We start from the raw sequence: 19,896 nt of genomic DNA on the forward strand, positions 1-19,896 counted from the left end.
CTCCCCGAGCGAAGGGGCAGTCCTGGAAGACGGAGGGGCGTCCTTCCTCGGCAGTGTCCAGCAGTGCGTTTTGAAAGGGGAGACGGCAGCGTGGTCAGAGACACCGAAATGCTGGCGGGTAGGAAAGGCAAAGGAGACTGAGCAATGCTGTCCATCAGTCTGTCCTCCCCTCCCTCTGCTGTCTCTGGAGGGGTAAGAAGAGGGGTGGGACATAGGAGGCAGGAGGAGTTGCTGATCCTTCTCCCTCTTTCTCCCTCCCCCTATCTCTCTCTCTCTCTCTCTCTCTCTCTCTCTCCGTCCCTCTCTCTCTCAGAAGCGCACCTGTGGTGTCCCGCTCAGCCCAGTGATCTGTGTCAGTCGAGCCGTCCCTGTCTCAGCCTGTCAGGAGCCTCAGCTCAGCAGTCATGTCCAGCGCTCTGTCCCTCGCCGTTCTGCTCTGGACCGCCGCCCCAGCCGCAGGTAGGACAGGCACTCGCCGGCCTCCCGGCCCCCCGGCAGCCTGAGACACTTACTCACAAATAATGGGCACTTAATATGCGTGGTGGTGCGGAATTTGCAGCTTGCTTGGCACACGTTCCCTCTGTGCATTCGTGAGTGTGTGGGAAAGTGTGGGAGTGTGTGAGTGAGTGGGTTTGTGAGTGTGTGAGATTATGTGTGTGTGTTAGTGTGATTTGTGTCAGTTTGTGTTTGTGTGTGATTATGTGTGTGAGTGTTATTATGTGTGTGTGAGAGTGTGATTGTGTGATAGTGTGTGTGTGATTATTTGCGTGTGAGAGAGTGTGTGTTAGTGTGCGAGTGTGTATGCGTGTGTGTGTGTGTGTGTGTATCATTATTATTGACTTAATTTGATAGCAAGCTTCAACACAGGCTGACTTTCTTTACACTTCTCAACAGATTTACACAACACAAAGTACAATAAGTGCAAAATACAATATACTGCAACATACAACGTAGTTAATGTGAATTTAAAACAAGTGCAAAACACAGTTACATCCGTCAGGGTGGGCTGACCAGGTATCATTATCAATATCACCTTTAGCGATAATAATCATAATGTTTTCATAATTAAGAGGAGATAAACAGCGACATTATCGTATTAAAACTGGCAAAACAATTAAAGACGAATTCGCATGCGTTATGGGCCTTTATTAGGCACTATAAACACTATTGCAGCATAACGGGACTGAATTGGGCTTCAACAATGTAAATAATGCCCAATTACAAAGTGAATGTCTTTGCGTTTAAAGGCTGCTTTAAAATCCCACTGGGTAACACGAGAGTCATTGTTGCCCAAGCTGCTGCGGGGAGGACAAACCCTGTGCGCTGTAGATGTAGCCTTTTCTGCTTTACGGTAAGTCTTGAAACATCACATCCTGACACACTTGCTCCTCTGTGGTCTTACCGATGAAGGTGATACTTTTCAGTTTTAAAAGTGACTGAAATGATCGAATGGCACAGAACAATCACAGATACAGTTGCTTATAAAATATCCCGGGGCCTGGATAGGTGTTTAAATGTATATATCTAATTAAACAATTAGACCAATTAAGTAATTGAGGACTCTGTTGGAATGAAAACCATACACACCGCCCTTTGGAAATTGAGTTTGAGACCCCTGCTTTAGAGACTGCGATAGCTCCCCTGCAATAGTCGCTGATTTTAGGTCTGTTTTACACACACGTTGCAGAATGTTTGTCAAGAGCTGATAACCCCAATGAGCCTCAAGCCATTTCACTCTCACCTACACAGTGCAGGTGACATTGGGCCCCCACACGAGGGCCAACGTCAGAGTGCTGTGAGATTCGTGTAGAGACACAGCTGGCTGCTGCTGGGCCTGTTTTTACATGGCAGCTCATACAGGCTCATTATGAAAAGTATAGGGCTTCGGAAATGTGTTGTGGTCAAACTGCTTATTTCTGACACGCAAATAATGATCTCAATGGAAATAGTCCCCCCAGGGTGTTTTCCTCTCTGTCCGTCTACAGATGTTCAGCTCATGATATCTGAGGCAACCTGACCACGCTTTGTGTATCAGAAATGTGTTGCACAATATCTTTTTAATATCATATAAAATCAATACTTCCCTCATTACTTGAGATTATACCCAACGAATTTGCTTATTGTCAATGTCACAGCATCAGTGTGTGGGTTAATTGCTCCGTGTCAGGTGTTTGTATTTACATCGGACATTGTCACCCCGATGAAGATCTCTAGTGGATCGAAACGCTGATCTCCTCTCCGATAAAGAGGACTGTTTTGGAGCAGGGGCATAAGAGTGTGTTTTCTACTGTATCTTTACTCTTGATCTGTCTTTACCCAGCACCGAATAACATTTTGGAGGAGGTGCGTTTGTTCCTTATTTCTCTTCGAGTTGCATTCAGGAAATAGGGGTATTTGATTGTGCGATAAGCTGTCCACCGCAGGTTTTCTCAACTCTGTGTGCTCTGGCCTGCGGTTGGGACACGGTGATGGACCTGCATCTGCTCTCGTCTGCATTTCTGCCGTGAGGGTGCTCTCTCCCTGCTGCCCGGCCCTGTGGCACCAGCTGGTGAAACTCCACGCCGTGTCTGCATTCATGGGGCCACGACTGACTCCATGGTTTGTAGCCGTTCTTCCGGTTTTCATTGATGCTGCAGACATGGGCAGAACCCAGAGGTGCTTTTGTAACTGCTCGGGAAATATCTGTTCGGTGCCGCCTCGGTGGTAACCCACTGTGTCGGCCTGGGTGACTCGAGCGCTGTGCCAATGCAGAGTTGGCACTTTGTTGTTGTTTGGTGGTTGTTGTCATTATCAAAGCGTGAGAGGAGAACAGTGTGGTGCGCGTCCCTCCCACTGTGCCGTGTCTGCAGTCCGGCCTCCACAACACATCCGGCAACCGGTGCTAGCTTCGTCCTGTAGCTTTAAAGTCGACGGCATCCCACATGCAGAATGCGTTGCCTCGGGCCAGTTTGTTGGTACTGAAGCATATTCTGCCTCATTAATGCTAAAATAACAATGATTATTAGTTACTGATTAACAGCTCTGATTGGCCCGGCGCAGAATACGGGCTGCCCTCACCCCCTATGTTGGTTGGGGATGTCCATTAGAGTCATGTGGAGAGAGAGTGCATTCCGGGGACCTGTTCCAACTGGCCAGGGTGTCGTTATATGCAACAGCCCTGGCGTGTTAACCGCTCTGTCTGGAGTGTGAGAGTGGTCAATAGGCTGCAGAAGTAGCTCTAGAGGAAAACTGCCCTAAAGCTCGTGGATTTTTGTCCGCCTGTTTAAATTCACCATCTCAGTATCCCAAGTTTACAATCTAAACTGGCAGGATTTGATTTCACTATGATTTGTTATTCAAACGTTTATTATTTTATATTTTTCGTGCTTCGCGGACAATGGGAAAGCTCTGAGAGGCGACTTACCCTCCAGCGCTCTCCCCGAAGGTATGAGTCACACAGTGCAGGCCTCTCCGAGATCTAACACAAGGTCAGGTGGAAAAGCTGCTTACGCAGTGAAAATGCCAGGTTATCGGGGCGAGGCTGTTTAAAATGTAACCGAATAACTGCAGAAATGGCATCGTACTTTCACAGAGAAGCAAAGAATCCCCCTTTGACCAGCCAGGCTTAACCCTTCGGTGCTAGTGAAGGGGAAGAGAGTGGGCTTTTGAAAAGGACAGTGCTGTACGTGTACTGATGGATTGATTTCTGTCTCTCTCCCCCAGGTGACTGGTGCTATGAATCCAATAACACCACCTGTGCAGGTAAATCTGTATTATTGTACTTTGTATTGCTCTTATATTTTAGACAAGGGCGTCTGCTAATAAATAAATAATAATAATAATAATGAATCGGCTCCTATGATCTGTGTTCACATTGATTTGCCCTTCCACCCCGTCCTCATGTTGACCTGTCCTTGTTCAGCTTTTAGTTTATCACTCACCTGAAACTCGGGAGAAGCTCGTTGTAGCTGCTGTCTCGAGCCGGTCTGAGTCCTGTGTTTCCGCCCGCATGCGTCCCCGAGTGTGACTCTGACCTTGTCTTGTTTCAGACCCCAGCCAATGGCACGTAGCCTATCCCAAATGTGCGGGGAACCACCAATCGCCAGTCGACGTCGTTACCAAGGAGACCCACTACAAATCCAGCCTGAAGCCGTTTACCTTTGAAGGTTACGATCGGGCCCTCAATGTGACGGTCAAGAACCTTGGCCATGCTGGTGAGCCTGTGCATGTTATATTTATTGACTTGTTTACCATCATATTATTGGTCATTGGGCACAATGTAAAGGCTCCTGCAGTATAACTTTATCTGAGACAAGATCATGCCCTCGTTGGTTTGGTAAACACTGGCTGTGATGCTGTAATGTTGGGTCCAGTGTCACCTTACTATGTGCCAAGGACACGCAAATCCGGTTCCTGTCACTCAGCCGTATTGATCCCGTCTGGGCCCTGTAGGGGAAGACGGCGGGTGCTTTAATCCAAAATGACGGACATGGGTTCCCACTTTCAGAGCGGCTGTCTTGTTTGTTTCACTGGAGCACTCAGAGCTCTGACTCTGAGCTCCTCGGGTCAAGGGCACAGCCGCAGCTTCTCCGCCTGCGATGGCGACCCACTGTCCGCCAGTTCCCGTCCCAAACTGCCGTACAGCCTTCAGGGCTGCGCTGACAGACAGACATGCAGGGGGACTGGATTGGACAGGAACGGGTTGCACCGTCCCTCAGTGATCTGGGCTGCGGCGTTGACCCCCTGCCTCTCCGTCTCTTTCCCCTCTCAGCACGCTTTGATCTTCCCGAGTCAGGGAAGGTCGCGGTCCAGGGAGGGGACATGACCGGGAGCTACAAAGCTGTACAGTTCCACCTGCACTGGGGCGCGGATGCGGGGCCTGGCGCGGAGCACACCTTCGACGGAGAGAGATACCCCATGGAGGTCAGGCAAGGCCACACACGGCCAAAAGAATGGTTTTGAATGGCCTGCTGACAGCATTGCATTGAGAAGACTTGTGATAATACTATTCTTGGTGTTTAGCTTCCCCACCCCCTCACCTTCTCTCTCTCTCTCTCTCTCTCTCTCTCTCCTTCTCGCAGCTCCATATTGTGCATGTGAAGGAGAAGTATCGCACTTTGAAAGACGCCATGCATGACTCTGCTGGTGTCGTGGTGCTGGCATTCTTCTTTGAGGTAAGCCGGTTCTGGAGGACGCTGACTCACGGGCTCAGGAAATGTTTGTGTCGACACCCTCAGTCTCTCTTACAAAACCTGGCATTGCAAACAGCTCCCGGGGGCTGTGTGTCCTGACGCTGCACAATCTCTTCTCCGTTTGGGAGGGAAAGAGAAAACGCAATTTTTTTGACCGACTGGACTTGGCTTAGTTTCTCTCTGACCAATAATAATAATAATAGTAATAATAATAATACTCTGCATTGATGTAGTATCCCTCCTCTTTGCCTCCAGAAATCCTCAAATGACAATTCTCACTATGATGTGCTGATTGGGGCCCTGGGCAGAGTGCGCAACACCAGTAAGTGGACTGATGTGTGTTTGTGTGTGTGTGTTGAGGTCTTCTAAAGAAGGGTTTCACGTCAGGAGTATTCAGCCCAGCCCCATTTCCACACAATTTGCAGAAGAACCGACTCGAAAACATTTCCTGAATACATATATACAGACAGGTAACAATTAAAGGAAAAACCAACATAGTGTCTCAGTAAGGTGTTGGGCCACCACAAGCTCCCAGAACAGCTTCAATGCTCTTGGCACAGATTCTATGAGTCTCTGGACTCTACTGGAGGGATGAACACCATTCTTCCAAAAGATATTCCCTCATTTGGGTTTTTGATGATGGTGGTGGAGAGCGCTGTCTAACACGTCAGTCCAGAATCTCCCATAGGTGTTCAACTGGGTTGAGATCTGGTGACTGCGAAGGCCATAGCATATGATTCACATCATTTTCATACTCATCACACCATTCAGTGACCCTCGTGTCCTGTGGATGGGGGCATTGTCATCCTGGAAGAGACCACTCCCATCAGGACAGAAATGTTTCACTATAGGATAAAGGTGATCACTCAGAATAACTCTGTAATGATTTGCAGTGACCCTTCCTTCTAAGGGGACAAGTGGACCCAAACCATGCCAGGAAAATGCCCCCCAACAGCATAACAGAGCCTCCGGACCCCCTCACTGTAGGGGTCCAGCAGTCAGGCCTGTACCGTTCTCTTGGTGTTGCCTCAGTAGCCAGTTGAGCATCTGTGTGACTGAAGCTCCTGCCATTCGTGCCCCAATAATGACCCCTCTTTCACAGTCACTTAGATCCTTTCCTCTTGCCATCTTGATCCAGAATCTAGGTCAACTGGGCCTGATCAGCATTTGTATACATGCCACAGAAAATGATAGGATGTTATTTGTTTAATTGTATCATGCAGTACACCTGTTTGAAGTCATCTGCATTCGTTATGTTCTTCCACACATTTATTCAGGTTTTTCCTTTAATTTGTCACCTGTCTGTATATACATAAACAGGAACCACGGAAATCAGTGCATTATAAAGGAAGTACGTTGTGAACAGTAGAATAATGAAAATGCTGCCAACATCATTCTTTAAAATCAGGGGCGTAGGTTTAGTTCCAGAAGTGATATCGTAGACGGAATGATCAGTTATGTTTTGGTGACATTTTGCTTTTGAGATTTCCTTCAGTATTTTAGTTTCCTAATCTAATCCTAAACTTCTGCCCTGGTTCTGATCTCCGTTCAGATTCCAACACCACCGTCTCATCCCTGCGCTTGGACAGCCTCCTCCCCCAGCCCGAGGCGCTGGCCAGGTACTACTACTATACCGGGTCCCTGACCACACCTGAGTGTGACGAGGTGGTGACCTGGGCCTTGTTTCAGGAGCCCATTCTGATCAGCGCCACCCAGGTAGGCCTGCAGGGGACGCCCCCACACCTGTGCCACCGCCACACCTGTGCCACCCCCGACCGCAGCTCTCGTTACTCACTGCTGGTGTGTGATGGGGGCAAGCCAAGCCAACGATACCACAGGCGCTTAGTCTCCAGCCAACAGCTTTAATCTCTCCGCCTTCCATTCCAGACCCAAACACAACCTGTACCACAATCCACATCCTGATAATAGGTTTTTAATCACCCCCCCCCACCCTTAGTCAAACGATCAAACAGATGATGATAGTTCTGCACCTGAAGCCACTTTGACATTGGGAATCCAGTGTAGGCAGTGATCAGCACAGACACACTCTCTCTCTCAAACATGAATAGACACACACACAAAGGGCTGGTAAACAAATATGGCTTTATGTCTGTTGTGCACAATTAAGGTTTTCAATGGGCCGAGAACCGGAGGCAGGCTTTTCTGTCCTGAATAAACATCAGCGGGGGGGGGGGGGGGGTGGGTGTGTGGATGTCTATTGGTTTCCTGTCCGAGCAGCGCTGAGTCGACGCACTTCACTCTTGAGCGGACAGCAGAACTACACAGGTCACGAGTGAGAGACACCACGCTGGGGGCGGGGGCGGGACACGAGAGCATCACCTGCGGGGGTCCGAGGGTCATAATAATCAGAGGGGGCCGACGTCAAGGTGTACCAGAGGGCCAGAGCCAGTACCCCCCACTGCTGGTCTGACACTCATTCAGAGAAACAACCCATAGACGTTCCTATGATATATAACCCACTCTCTCTATATAAATAAATATGTGATCCATTTACTTTTTTAGCGCATTTGTTTTTATCAAACTGAAACGCCAGGCAGCCCTGACCCCTGCCTTCTCTGTGTCCCCCAGCTCACCACCATCTCCCAGAAGCTGCTGACCGAAACCGGGGCGCCCATGAAGAACATATTCAGACCCATGCAGCCTCTGAACGACCGCACCGTGTTCAGGTCTCGTGCCGCCGCGCTGCTGCACCGCACCCCCGCTCTCTGGCTGGGCCTGCTGTGTGTCGGCGGCCGGGCCTGGCTGCCCGAGTAGGTCCATCGGTGCCTCATCTCCCTCCCCACCCCGGGACCCCAGCGCACCTCTACAGGGCAACCCGCCAAACCCAGGGTTCGAAGGATTGACTAACAAATCAGCGAGAGTAAATATCTCCTAGTCCAATCTTTGCAATAGCAGAGACAATTTCTAATCAGAAAAGACAAATAAATATAAATAAAAACGTCCCGTTCCGTCTTCAAATGCTGAGGTGTAGACTGGGTGGGCTGGGGGGCGGAGGCAGGCTGTCGAGGGCCAGCAGGTCTTTGTGAACCCGGGTCCTGGGAGCGGAGATGCGTTGACAGGCGTGCGGACACGGGTGGGAGAATGAGCTTTGCTTTACCACGGTGGCCACGGCAGGTTTCCTGTGACAGCAGCCATGTAGTTATTTCATCGACTGTGCTGTAGAGGAGCACGGGGAGTACGTTAGCTCACATGGGACCAAAACTTGCAGTGGCTTCCAGTAATAAAGCCAACTGTTACCTACAGTTACCTGCGCTAAAGAAAAAGAAAAATAGAAAAGAAAGCTAATCCTGCTACTGAGAACTGATAGTTGTCATTGAGATCTGGAATCAAATCTCCCCGTTTTAATCCAGGCCCGAATCCGTGGCCGATTGAAAAGTGCCTTTAACTGCAGCAGACTGGCAGTGCTGACCACTGACACAGTATGGTTATAGTAGAGTGTAGTGTCTGGTTGTAACACAAATGCCATCCGTGCGTTAGCCGGGGACATCAATCATTCATAGACCTCAACGCACAGGGCAGGTGGGGGTTCACAGGGAACGGGGTGCAACACCAGCATTCTTGAGTGTGTGTTTCGCTGATGTATTTATTCATGGTTGTATTTAATTATATTTATTTTTAGTGACCTGGACTGCGACTGTACAATGCAATTTGAAATTATTCTTGGAGAGCAGTTTGGGTTTGGGTTGGAGGTGTCGATTTCAACAGCCGTCCGGCAAAATTCTGTCACTATTTAAATATGTATCTTCTTCTTCTTCCCTATGGTGGTTTGTTTATGGAGATTACATGAAAAAAATAAACATTTAATGAAAAAGTCTGTCTGTTTCATCTTGGTTTGAGTCTCGGTGAACATGTTTGTGCCGCCATGGACTGGTTCGGCTGCAGGGGCAGCAGCAACTGACTTTATTGCGATCTCTGAGCGGAGCCTCTAATCCGACAATCAGTGGAATAAATAAGGATGGTCCACGCTGCCCCCTTGTGGCCATGTGAGCTGTCCACACTAACAAGGGCTAAAGCGGTTAGAATTGTTTTCAGGATAACAAAAAACTCCATCATCTCTATTTATAAGCAGTAGAAAGTGGCTTCAGACAATAGAGGAAGGCAGGATTGGTTACAAGATTGTCATTTGTAATTTGGTGGGTTTGATTTGGAACAACGTATACAAAAGATATTTTATCGATTTACTCATTTATTTTAATGGATTGAGATACAATGCAATGATTCTCTAAGGGTCTTCCCTTAGAGAAGCCGCCACTACAATAGGCCGTAAAAAAAGCACAGCTGTATGATGGCGACCTTTCATTCACATCTGTGAGGGCGTGTCCGGTCCTGTGCCCGTCTGTGCCGGCGTGGCGCGGCGTGATGAGAGCCAGTCCCGGAGTTGCTGGATCTGTGCCATGACGCTGCTCCGGGCCGTGCCGCCGGCTGCACTGTACTGCTCCACACTGCTGCCGTAGTCCCACACCGCAGCCACGTCGCTGCCGAACAGGGGGCTGCGAAGACAGTGCAGGCCGGTCACCAACAGGACCGCCAGGAGAGCAGCGGTCAGGCAGATACAGACTGCATGTTGTCAGTTACAATGTGTGTCACTTTCTCACTTTGTGTGTTTGTGTGTGTGTCTGTGGCGATGTATGTCCCATATATCAACAAAGGTGACTTAAAGTGTCACTATCCTCTGAGCGACAAAATATACATGTATTAAAAACAATCGTGAAGCGTGGAGATGAGTAGCACACGTCTGGAGACTCTCAACACACACTGACTGTCGCCAAACTGGAAAAGGAGCACAAGCAGTGCGTTGTGCCCAAGTTGTTGCCCAGGCGTGGCGGGCGGGGCACATAGGCACACACCTGACAGTGCGCAGGTCCTCCACGGTCAGCTGGTTCAGGGGGACGCTCTTGCTCTCTGCCAGGAACACGGCTTTGCCCGAGCAGCCATGCGCCTCCCGGAAGGGCATCTGCGCCGGAGACAAGAAGAGTGTCACAGCTACGGACTAACACGCTTCTCCAAGTCCAAGCACTTCCACCTTTCCCCAATAGATGCCGCCATCACCCTTCCTTGTCAGTCACTTCTCCCAGCTCCCTTCAATCAACATTCCTGAAACCCTTGTGCACTCCTGCGATCACTCCCTGCTCCCATTCGCCCTCCACCTCTCATCTTGTTTCTCTGCTCCACATATAAACCCTTCACTCTCTCTCAATCACTGTGAAGTTTTGTCAGTTTACATTACAATCCCAAGCATTCTCTGTGAGCCTTACAACCTTTTGAATTATCCACCTCTTGCTTTCCCCCTTGACCCCGACTTTGGACTTTCGTCATTGCTCTGTTTGCCCGATTGCCCAACCCTGTGACCACGACCACGTCTTTGCCTTGCCCTGTCCTGCCGGTACCCGACCCACGCCTGTCTGACCATCCCTCTACCATGCACCGCAACTGGGTTCCCCTATTCCTGTGCCCCGCGGTACGTTACAGAGACGCCAATATAATCTGTTATTATTGCATATGAATCAGTATTTAATATTTTCATTTATTCTTCCTTATTATTCCCATATATAGACTTTGCTTTGTTCACTTTCTACTTCTCGACCTATAAATGGCCGCACCTATTTCTATCGGACACTTCGCAGAGTCTGTGGATCTTCAATTTCCTGTTTCTCTAGATTATTTTATTACTATTATGCAATAAACTGTATAATAAATACCCTGACCAGGCTATACAAGTTAGCTAAGGTCGGGAGATGCATCGGCTGAGGAGTGCTGTGTTCTGGGAGGAGCCCGGACAGCTCCATCGTCTCCCATTGGACATGCCGGTCGCACATGACTCACCCCCTTCCTGACGAGGTAGTAGGCCAGGTCCGTGGCCAGCATGTCGGGGCTCAGGGCCGCCTGCATCGCGCTGGTGTTGATCTGCGCACAGAAACAGGAGAGCGTCGTCAGACATGTGCGCAGGCAGCGTGTGTCTGCTGGGCAAGATTCAACCCAGGCTGCTGTGAAGGATCTCCTGGTTTCCATCGTGGAGACCCTGGCCAATGCAGTCATGGCCAACGGCTCTCACCTTCAGGGTGGACATCACTCCGGTGGCCACCTGCAGGACGGCGTGCACAGTGTCGTAGCAGTCGAACATGGCCTCCTTATCCTCCTGCGGGGAGCACAGGGTTATTACTGCACAGGGTTACTGGACTCGCGTCTCGGTACTTTTCAGACTGAGGTTTCTACCATCTACTGAATTGGAGTCACGGCTCACAGCGAATTAAAATTAAACTCAACACGTGGATGAAGCCCTTACCTGCAGGTCTTTGTTGTAGGTGCTGGGGAGTCCCTTCAGGGTCATGAGGAACCCGGCACACTTGAGTCACAGAGAGAGAAACAAAACATGACGTTAGAAAATACAATCAACACCGATCTCCTGAACACAAAACCCCCCAAACCCACGCTGCTGCTCCACTGCAGTCCACTCACGTGCCCGAACACGCGTCCGGCTTTGCTGCGGATCAGCTCCAGGCTGTCCGGGTTCTTCTTCTGCGGCATCAAGCTGCTCCCGGTGCTGCTCGGAGACATCGGCACATTCACTTTACTTTCTTATACTCTGACACAGACACCCCGAGAGGTTTCGGCGACCCTTCCCCACTGCTTTAGCATTTTTACCCCCCCTTGTGTGCACTTCTCGCCGCAGTGACCCTTTCACGAACACGGCCCTGGGTGCGAGGTTCACCTGTAGGCGTCGGAGAGCGAGACGAAGGAGAACTCCTTGGTGCTGTACAGGATCAGGTCCTCGGCCAGCCGGCTGGTGTGCGTCAGACACAGGGAGGCCCAGAACAGGAACTCCACTGCAAACACAGACACACAAGGGCATCACACGTCACCCACGCTGAGCCTGTGTGATCCGCCCCCTGCCCTGGCACCGACCCACGTACGTACCCACGAAGTCGCGCTGGCCCGTGGCATCCATGCTGTTGATGCTGACGGCATTGAACGCCAGCTCTGGAAGAGAGGGAGAGGTGACAGGTCAGGCCGTGTTGTCTCACAGTCATGAGGAGAGCCTGGGCCGAGAGCCGGAGAGACCACAGAGAGGGATGCTCCGAGCAAGCGATACGGCACTGTAGTGTGGAGTCACCTTGGCGCAGCAGCTCCCGGTCGATTTGGAAGGGATTCCCAGCGATGGCTCCGCTGCAGATCAAACACAAACACAAGAGTCAGTCAGTCTTTGCCTCTGTGCTTTCCCTCCTGACTGTGAGCTACAGCCGGATCCGGAGCTCTGGAGTCGGTCAGAAGGTGCTACACTGCCTCCCTGACCCACCCTGCTGGGTTGTGTCCTCCTGTACGGTCATAACGACAACTGTGTACAGGTGCGAGGGCCTCAGCCATGTGTGCCTTTTCATGCCTGTGCTTCCTGTGAGGCCCAGGAAAGACTGTGATCCACTGCAGTGTGAGTCCCAGGTCCCAGACAGGCAGCATGTTGATTTGAAATACAACTAATAGTTTGCAACATCATTCCCTTGGCTGACGAGCCCGGGCACCGTGTGTGAGCATTTCCCCCACATCTTGCAAGGGTGTGATTAATGACAGTGTGCAGATATACTAGTGTATGGAAGAGACAGGGAGAGAGTGAGACAGACAGTGAAGGAGAGAGAGTGAGGGAGATCACCTTCCCAGTGGCAGGACGTTCACACGTTTCTGCACCTCCTCCAGCTTCTCTGCGTCTCGGCACAGCGCGGCCACGTGGCTGGGGGACAAAACACACCGTTACCCACAGCGTCCCTCGACAGTACGGCAGGCATCAGTACCAGATATACTGCATATACGCCACTCTGTGTCCAGACTCAACCAGCTCCCTGCCTGAGGTCAGACACTGCAACCTGAAAGTCACCCAGCATTGCACTCGGCTCAACACACTCCGCTGCTTCATTATGGAAACAGTGTTTGGCGCTAGAGGGACTGTCAGGTGTATCAGGAACAAGGAAGTCTCAGAGAAATAAAGACACCTGACAATGCACAAGAGGGCGTTCTCTACGGCAGGCATGTCACTGCCCTGCAAACCACACAGTACAGACACTACAGATACCGTCTCACTTTAAGGACGTTAGTTTAGAGTCCCTGGGCAAATGGCTTCACAACCTGCGCTCAGTTCTCGTGGCAAACAGCGGATCCACTCTGCAGCACAGAGCGCTGAATGGTGTTCAGCACAGAGAGGAGGGGACACGGTAGCCGGGAGCCGGATTAGAGTTTACCAGAGTTCAGCAAGCCACGAATCTGTCACTTATTAGATATTACCTGAGAATCACACAGACTACAACCCTGAAGTAAATGGCCTGTTTGCCTTCTGGATTTCTTACAGTTGGCCCTACATGTACAGAAATGATTGCACTGTTTTCATGTGTCACAGAAAACATGTTCATGGGCAGAAAAAATATATATATATATATTTATATATTATCCAGCCTTCCTTAAGATCACAAGCAAAAATAAGTCTGTTGTTTTATTTTGTCTGGTTTCCTGTTAGGGTGCAGACAGTAGAAGAACCTGATTCTGGTATCTCTCTGAATCCATCTCTGCTCCTTGTTCCTTGTATATCAGGTGGGATCCCCAGACACAGTTGTGACAGAAGGGAAAAGCGGAGACTTATTAATAAAGACTAGTTTAATCTGGTTTAGTCTAATAACTCAGTTAGCCCTCACAAGAAACCACACCTTTCTATATTTGAATAAAACACTACTTCAGTATCAATACAATACTTTTGACCTGAATTTTCCTTTTGACTTTCCACAGACCCTACCTGAGTATCCAGTGGCTCCACCGGATTGGCTGGGCCCTCTGCATGTGGGTGTAACCAGGAAACAGCACGTCAATCTCCCTGGGACAGGTAGGGGGGAACTTTAAACACGGTCACTGTACGGTGCGCTCTGGCACTGGCACTGGCACACACACCTGAGCTGGGACACAACAGGGCCCTGACAATTTAATTTGCATCTTTCAGTTGCAGGAGGTAGGGGTAACTGTCCGCACCACTGCTATAAAACCTGACATAACTAAGACTAATTTGGAGTAGTGGCTGAAATACTTTTAATGTTAACTCTAAAACTTACTATATATCTACAGATCTGTCCCAATTTGACCAGCCCTGAGTAAATATACTTTACCCAGAATGCAGGACTAACCCAGTTGTTTAAATGTGTAATTGTATGTACAAATAATGTGATACATTGTAATAATTGTAAGTGTGCCCAGATAAAGGCATCTGCTAAGAAATACAATCGTAATAAAATTAATTCAACAGTATATGGTGACTCACGCATCCGCTCTCTGCACCATGGTGTCGATGAGCTGCACGAGGTTGCGCTTCAGCGTGCCGAGGGCCTCACGCAGCCACAGCCTCATGTCCGTCACCACCTGCTCAGCCAATCACAACACAGGATACTAGCGTCGGCACCGCGCCATTCGGGCTCTTCAGCACAGAGAGCAATGGAATATAGATACAAAGTAACACATTGTCTGTGACGAGGGTGTCTGCGATGGAGGGGCTCCGGTTACAGTTGGCGACTGCAAGATTATCACCGTTTTCACCGGGGAGATGAACAACGGCAGGTGTGTGATGTCGCCCTGGGGGGTTGTGGATAGAAGTTAAAAATCGAGGAGGGTTTGAGACCCGGGCCTGAGACTGCACACAGGCGGCAAGGGGTGAGGGGGAGCGTGCTGTTATTCATTAAAATCAGATACAGTAGCCAGAGAGAGAGAATATTTGTAACGGTGTGAGCGGCGGCTACTCTTGTTATTGTGTGTTTGTTTTACAATGTGTCAATATTGTGTCGAAAGGGCAGGAGACTGAAGTAACTCGACACAGTAACATGGTTTGCGGGTGAAGTGAACACGCTCTTAATCCGGAGGAAACAAAGCTTGAAAAGAAACCCAAAGAAATACTTGGACAGGATTGAGACGAAGCCCACGGGTGACATTTGTGTCGGCCTGTGTGATTGAGTATCGGCATCATTAGATACTCCAAAGAAAGAAAGTCAATCTGAGCTGTGTACGCTCTTCCAGAATAAGATCATTATTTCCAGAAACATTTCATTTTCACACGTCATTCCTTGTTTATTTAGGTGTGCAGAGTCATAATCCACTAAACGAAAAGAAAACATGTTATCTTCAGTTGCGAGAGAAGATTAAATTAAACCGGATGAGAGAGTGGTGGTGGTTGTAGTAGTGATCATTTATTATATTTGTAATATTGTGTCGTTTTGTACGTGTAATTGTCTGTGAACTTAATGATAAGGTATAGGGGAGCTGTGTCATCACAGTGTTTGCCGCTCCAGAGATGCAGACTAGTGCAAAGCTGGCAACTGGGCTGTCTTAACAAGAGACCAGTGTAGGGCTCTGGCAGCTGCTAAAACACAGGCCACAGTCAGCCTTTACTACAGACGGGGAGCTGGGCTGCTTCAGACCAGAGGCTGTGGAGTCCTTCTGTGTGGCAGTGGCAGAATAAACATTATTACTATTATTTATTTTCACTATACTAACTTGATGCCAGTTCTCAATATAAACCAGATGCATCCGGGCCCTACCTGGTCATTCCGGCTTCTGCCAGTGTGTAGCTTTCCTGCCGCTTCTCCAATCAGCTCCTGACAGACGGACAGATTGGTTGTTAGTATTTTTTATTATTATTAAGTATTCATTTAGCATATGTCGTTATTCAAGTTGAATTGCAGGTTATACGAGAATATCATTTCACCCGGTTTGTCACACTGTGGTGTACAGATCGGGTTGGGCTGTTTCTGTGTGTTTTATGGGGGGCCTTAAACAGTTCTACTATCCATCTCAAGGGGCAGAGGGCTTTACCTTCAGTCTGCGCTCGTTGGCGGTGTGAATGTCCTCATCTCCCGCCTTGATCTCGAAAGTGCCTTTGGACCACTCTTCAAAAACCTGCGGGGGGACGAGTCTGGTTAGGAGACTTGCAGACTTCAGGAACGCAGAGCAGTCTGCAGATCTCACTGTTCCTGCAGTTTGGACGAGTGTTTTTTATGCCAGTAGAGCTCAACAAATAAATATATATTACAAGAAAGAAACACAGTCAATATACTCATGGCGCTTTTGTTTTTACAGAGACTGGGCGATGGACAGCTGTGGGCCCCACGGTATGGAAGACCTGCTGAGACCCATTTGTTCAGGTATGATCACTCCATGCACATAAAGCAAAAGTGGGATTTGCAACACCTGTTCTGCAGGCTGCAGACATAACATGCATGACACATATAGCGTCTGATAATTGACCTTTCGGTTCCTGGATGCATACACCAGGAAACTCTAAAAGTAAGAGAGAAAACAAAAAGGTACAAAACTGGTCTGAAACTGGGTAAATTCCACATTGGTGATATGCCACAGTAATGCATCACATTTAACATGAATGGTCTTAGTTCCAGTCACTTTTACAGGAGGGTCCTTGTATACACCAATGGGGAGACGTTATTCAGGCGTCAGGTCAGACCCAGTGCAAACCACAAAAAGGATGTGGCGTTTGGGAGAGGACGTGTGCTGGGGCGAAAGCCTGTTGTTCTACATTGATAAAAAAACAGCTTTGATTTCTGTGTGCTGTCAGTTCTAGCAGTCACTGGAAGAGCGCTGGAAAGCATGTGGGCTGACGGCCGATTGTCTCCTTTTATTAGATATGGGGGGGTAGGGTGAGTGCGCCCAGTCACGCCTGCAACACAAAGGGAGAACCAGGACAACAGAGCGTGCCGGCGTGAGGTCTGTTTCAGGCTCCTGTACCAATGGCCTATCGATGAAACAGAAAACGCTTCATCCTTCAGCAGCACACCTGTGCTCGGTGCCGCCTGCTGCACAGTCCAGGAGCCAGTCAAGCCCGAGAGGGCAACGGGAGTCTCATTATCTCTGGTTTCCTAGAAGTACCACTTATCCCTCACAGAGCTCACCTTGCCCATCCCCTGCAGGATCTGCTCCATCTCCGGCCTGCTGACCAGCCCGGCTTTCTCCAGAGCCTTTACATAGGCCTTGCTGCCCTGAATGTCTGCCGCCCACATGCGCTTGTCGTAGACAATTGAGGCGTTGAATTTCTCCATGATGGGGTCTGTGTCCCCGACGAACCTCCCGCCCCACAGCTTACCCCCCTGCCAGAGAGGGAGAGATGGCAAGAACAGGAAGTGAGGACATTTTAAAACAAACTAAAACCTTCTAGTTATTAAGTCACAAGAAAACAATTTCCATGTTTCTTGGGTTAGCACACAGGGCGCTATACAGTTGTCTTGAGTGCGCAGTGGTCTCTGACCCGCCCGGTCAGCCAAAATCCAGTTAATTATTTAGGCTAATTCACCCAAAATCACTGATTTTCAAAAACAGGCAACAAATAAGTCACCGATTAAGTTAAGTGTGTGATCGAAGTCTTGGGTCAATAATAAATAAAACAACACAAGGATAACTCTCTGTCTCAGTCTGAACAGCAGACCGTTTATCTTGGGCTGCAAGTATTTTTCCCACAAATGTTTGCAATGAGGACAACAATAATAATAAGATGATTTATATTCGGTTTGCACTAAACCCCAGCGCAGAGCCATAAGAACTGTAGACATATTCAAGACCAAGTCCCTGACTTTAATAATGAAAAAAGGGAAATGTAATGATTCTTTTAAGAAAATGAAACTAAAAAGCTTAGTCGTGTAGCCTTTTTGTAACATTCAAAGAAATAACAGAATTCCATAGCAACAATTTCCTGGCTGAGCTATAATAATACTAATATTTAAATCATTGCGGCGGTGCAACTTCACCCTCGATAATCCACGACATGATGACAATCTGACTTTATGTAGAATAAATATAGTCCCAGATCTTACCTCGGAGCTGGACATGGTGCTGCTGTGGCTTCAGAGTGTGCAGTCCTCAGTGAGCCTGTAGGTTAACCATGAATGAGAGTCGCACTTCATTAGCTACATCTCTCAGGTGATAGAGATCTCCATCTCTACAGTGTGAGCAATAATACAGATACAAATCGGTATTTGAACATAATCGACGTACACGCAGCTACGTTGCTAGTTAGCTTTAGAAAGAGTAGAACGGAACAACCGATTGCATCATAAAGCCAAATGTTTCAACATATATGTATTGCTTATTAATACCCTCGCTTACAGAGGTCTAAATGAATGAATACGAAAGTGAACTGTGATTTTAGAATATATTTGACGCTTACTGCTGTTTGACACGGAGACCTGTTGCTCTACAGACCCGAGATTGCGCGTTTCTTTGAAGCTGCTTTTTAAAGACGCAATTTTGGGGAGAAGCTGTCAGTCCCGCCTCCCGAGGCACCAACCAATAGGACCCGAGCTTTTAGCAGCTAAAAATGTATTCATATGCATTAGCAGCGCCAGCCGCTGAGCGTAACTCCGCCCAGGAGGAATTGGGAAACCTGTCTTGCGAGGAAAGGAGAAAAATAAAGCGTGCAGGGGGGGGGCCCTGCTGGGGGCCGCTGTCACTGCACAGAGGCTGACTGTATTACTACCTAAACCCGACCCTGTCAGTCAGAGCAGTGCCATAGAGAGACGCCAGGCATGCGCTGTAGGCTGCTTTCTCATTGCAGTTGGGTCACATGCAACCATTAAACTCACTGAACTGTTCAATCGGTTCTCATGTTGCTATAGCTGCTATGTGTTACACAGGGCCGCTGCACCCCGGCACCGCGCTGTGGACACTGGCGGTACTGCACCCCGGCACAACGACACCCAGCTCAGCAGGACCAATCGTGCATTTTCTGGAGACTAATATTTATTGACTTATTTATTAGATACTGTGAAGCCAACAGGGACATCACGTGTTTGGATGCTGAAACAACAGTAACGACTTTGTGTTGCCCATTCTTTGTGGAGATTTCACCAAATGGAAATCAAACAGTAAAAGGTCCTTTGCATTCATATTATTCACCCCCATATCGTTGTTGTGAGAAAAATAATTAGAAAGTCTACTCGAGTTATAATTATTATTTATTCCAGCTCAGCTGTCGGTGTGTTGTGTCCATACTGTACTCCACCTCCTGCAGGCCTCGCCTCTGCGGACACATTATTGCGCACAGCGGCCATCCGCTTCCCCAGGGATAAAAGGCGCCAGTTTTTACAATTGAGCTGATTTTGTTGAACCCACTTTGAAAACCCATTTGAAGCCCAGCTTTTGGGGAACCGCCCGAAAACGGCGATCCCCCAAAATCAGCCGACGTGGCAGAGAACGACCGCCACCGAAACTCACCCCATCAGAAGCCAGACCCCCGCCTGGGCCCCGATCTGGATTCTCATGGAGAGGCCAGGGGCCACAGGGACTAGAGGCTCTAACTGCGAGCCCTGGGGTTGAAGCTACGCGTAGCCCGCTGAGCCACCACGCCAGCAGAGAGAGACGCGCCTCTTCCCGTGTCAAGCTCTCCTGCGTCAGCCGCTAATTGGCTCATTAGCCGCTAATTGGCGCACCCCTAGCTGACAGCAGCACCGTGGACGTGTCTGAGGAAGGCAGACGGCGGTGGCGTCACGGCGCAGGCGCGCTGCACTCAGTCAGACAGACAATGAGTTCACTGTACTAAACTGGCCCCCACAGTCACCAGATCTCAACCCAATAGAGCATCTTTGGGATGTGGTGGAACGGGAGCTTCGTGCCCTGGATGTGCATCCCACAAATCTCCATCAACTGCAAGATGCTATCCTATCAATATGGGCCAACATTTCTAAAG

The 19,896-nt window shown here is 49.1% G+C and overlaps 2 protein-coding genes across 3 annotated transcripts; one reads left to right on the forward strand and one right to left on the reverse strand.

Moving 5' to 3' along the window:
- Positions 1 to 129: 129 nt before the first annotated feature.
- On the forward strand, positions 130 to 9,029 carry ca4c (carbonic anhydrase IV c). The gene is made up of 8 exons (XM_066695191.1): positions 130 to 459; positions 3,703 to 3,741; positions 4,029 to 4,193; positions 4,751 to 4,902; positions 5,061 to 5,153; positions 5,427 to 5,493; positions 6,724 to 6,887; positions 7,761 to 9,029. The coding sequence occupies exons 1-8, from the start codon at positions 405 to 407 to the stop codon at positions 7,944 to 7,946; spliced, it is 921 nt and encodes a 306-aa protein (XP_066551288.1). The 5' UTR covers positions 130 to 404; the 3' UTR covers positions 7,947 to 9,029.
- A 331-nt stretch (positions 9,030 to 9,360) lies between these two features.
- Positions 9,361 to 18,518, reverse strand: asl (argininosuccinate lyase). Of its 2 annotated transcripts, XM_066695190.1 has the most exons (17): positions 18,379 to 18,518; positions 18,026 to 18,080; positions 17,111 to 17,305; positions 16,020 to 16,103; positions 15,746 to 15,802; positions 14,479 to 14,576; positions 13,963 to 14,040; positions 12,835 to 12,912; positions 12,304 to 12,356; positions 12,108 to 12,170; positions 11,902 to 12,016; positions 11,649 to 11,733; positions 11,476 to 11,535; positions 11,245 to 11,328; positions 11,016 to 11,096; positions 10,040 to 10,146; positions 9,361 to 9,682 (listed from the first exon to the last, which is right to left on the reverse strand). In XM_066695190.1, the coding sequence occupies exons 2-17, from the start codon at positions 18,038 to 18,040 to the stop codon at positions 9,493 to 9,495; spliced, it is 1,443 nt and encodes a 480-aa protein (XP_066551287.1). In that variant the 5' UTR covers positions 18,041 to 18,080; positions 18,379 to 18,518; the 3' UTR covers positions 9,361 to 9,492. The 2 variants fall into 2 exon arrangements, with proteins under 2 accessions (XP_066551287.1, XP_066551286.1); XM_066695189.1 differs by having other exon boundaries at positions 18,026 to 18,497.
- Between the last annotated feature and the right edge of the window lie 1,378 nt (positions 18,519 to 19,896).

Source organism: Amia ocellicauda, chromosome 22, assembly GCF_036373705.1.
Source record: "Amia ocellicauda isolate fAmiCal2 chromosome 22, fAmiCal2.hap1, whole genome shotgun sequence".
NCBI classification, from domain to species: Eukaryota; Metazoa; Chordata; class Actinopteri; order Amiiformes; family Amiidae; genus Amia; species Amia ocellicauda.

What these genes read in the sequence shown, in the direction of transcription:
- ca4c (XM_066695191.1), top strand. Translation starts at nt 405, where the DNA reads ATGTCCAGCGCTCTGTCCCTCGCCGTTCTGCTCTGGACCGCCGCCCCA. An exon ending in TGCTGGCATTCTTCTTTGAG is followed by an intron (nt 5,154 to 5,426) that starts GTAAGCCGGTTC and finishes CTTTGCCTCCAG; the next exon opens with AAATCCTCAAATGACAATTC. An exon ending in GGGCAGAGTGCGCAACACCA is followed by an intron (nt 5,494 to 6,723) that starts GTAAGTGGACTG and finishes ATCTCCGTTCAG; the next exon opens with ATTCCAACACCACCGTCTCA.
- asl (XM_066695190.1), bottom strand. An exon ending in CCAACGAGCGCAGACTGAAG is followed by an intron (nt 15,803 to 16,019) that starts GTAAAGCCCTCT and finishes TCCGTCTGTCAG; the next exon opens with GAGCTGATTGGAGAAGCGGC. An exon ending in GAGGACCTGCGCACTGTCAG is followed by an intron (nt 9,683 to 10,039) that starts GTGTGTGCCTAT and finishes CTGTCTTCGCAG; the next exon opens with CCCCCTGTTCGGCAGCGACG.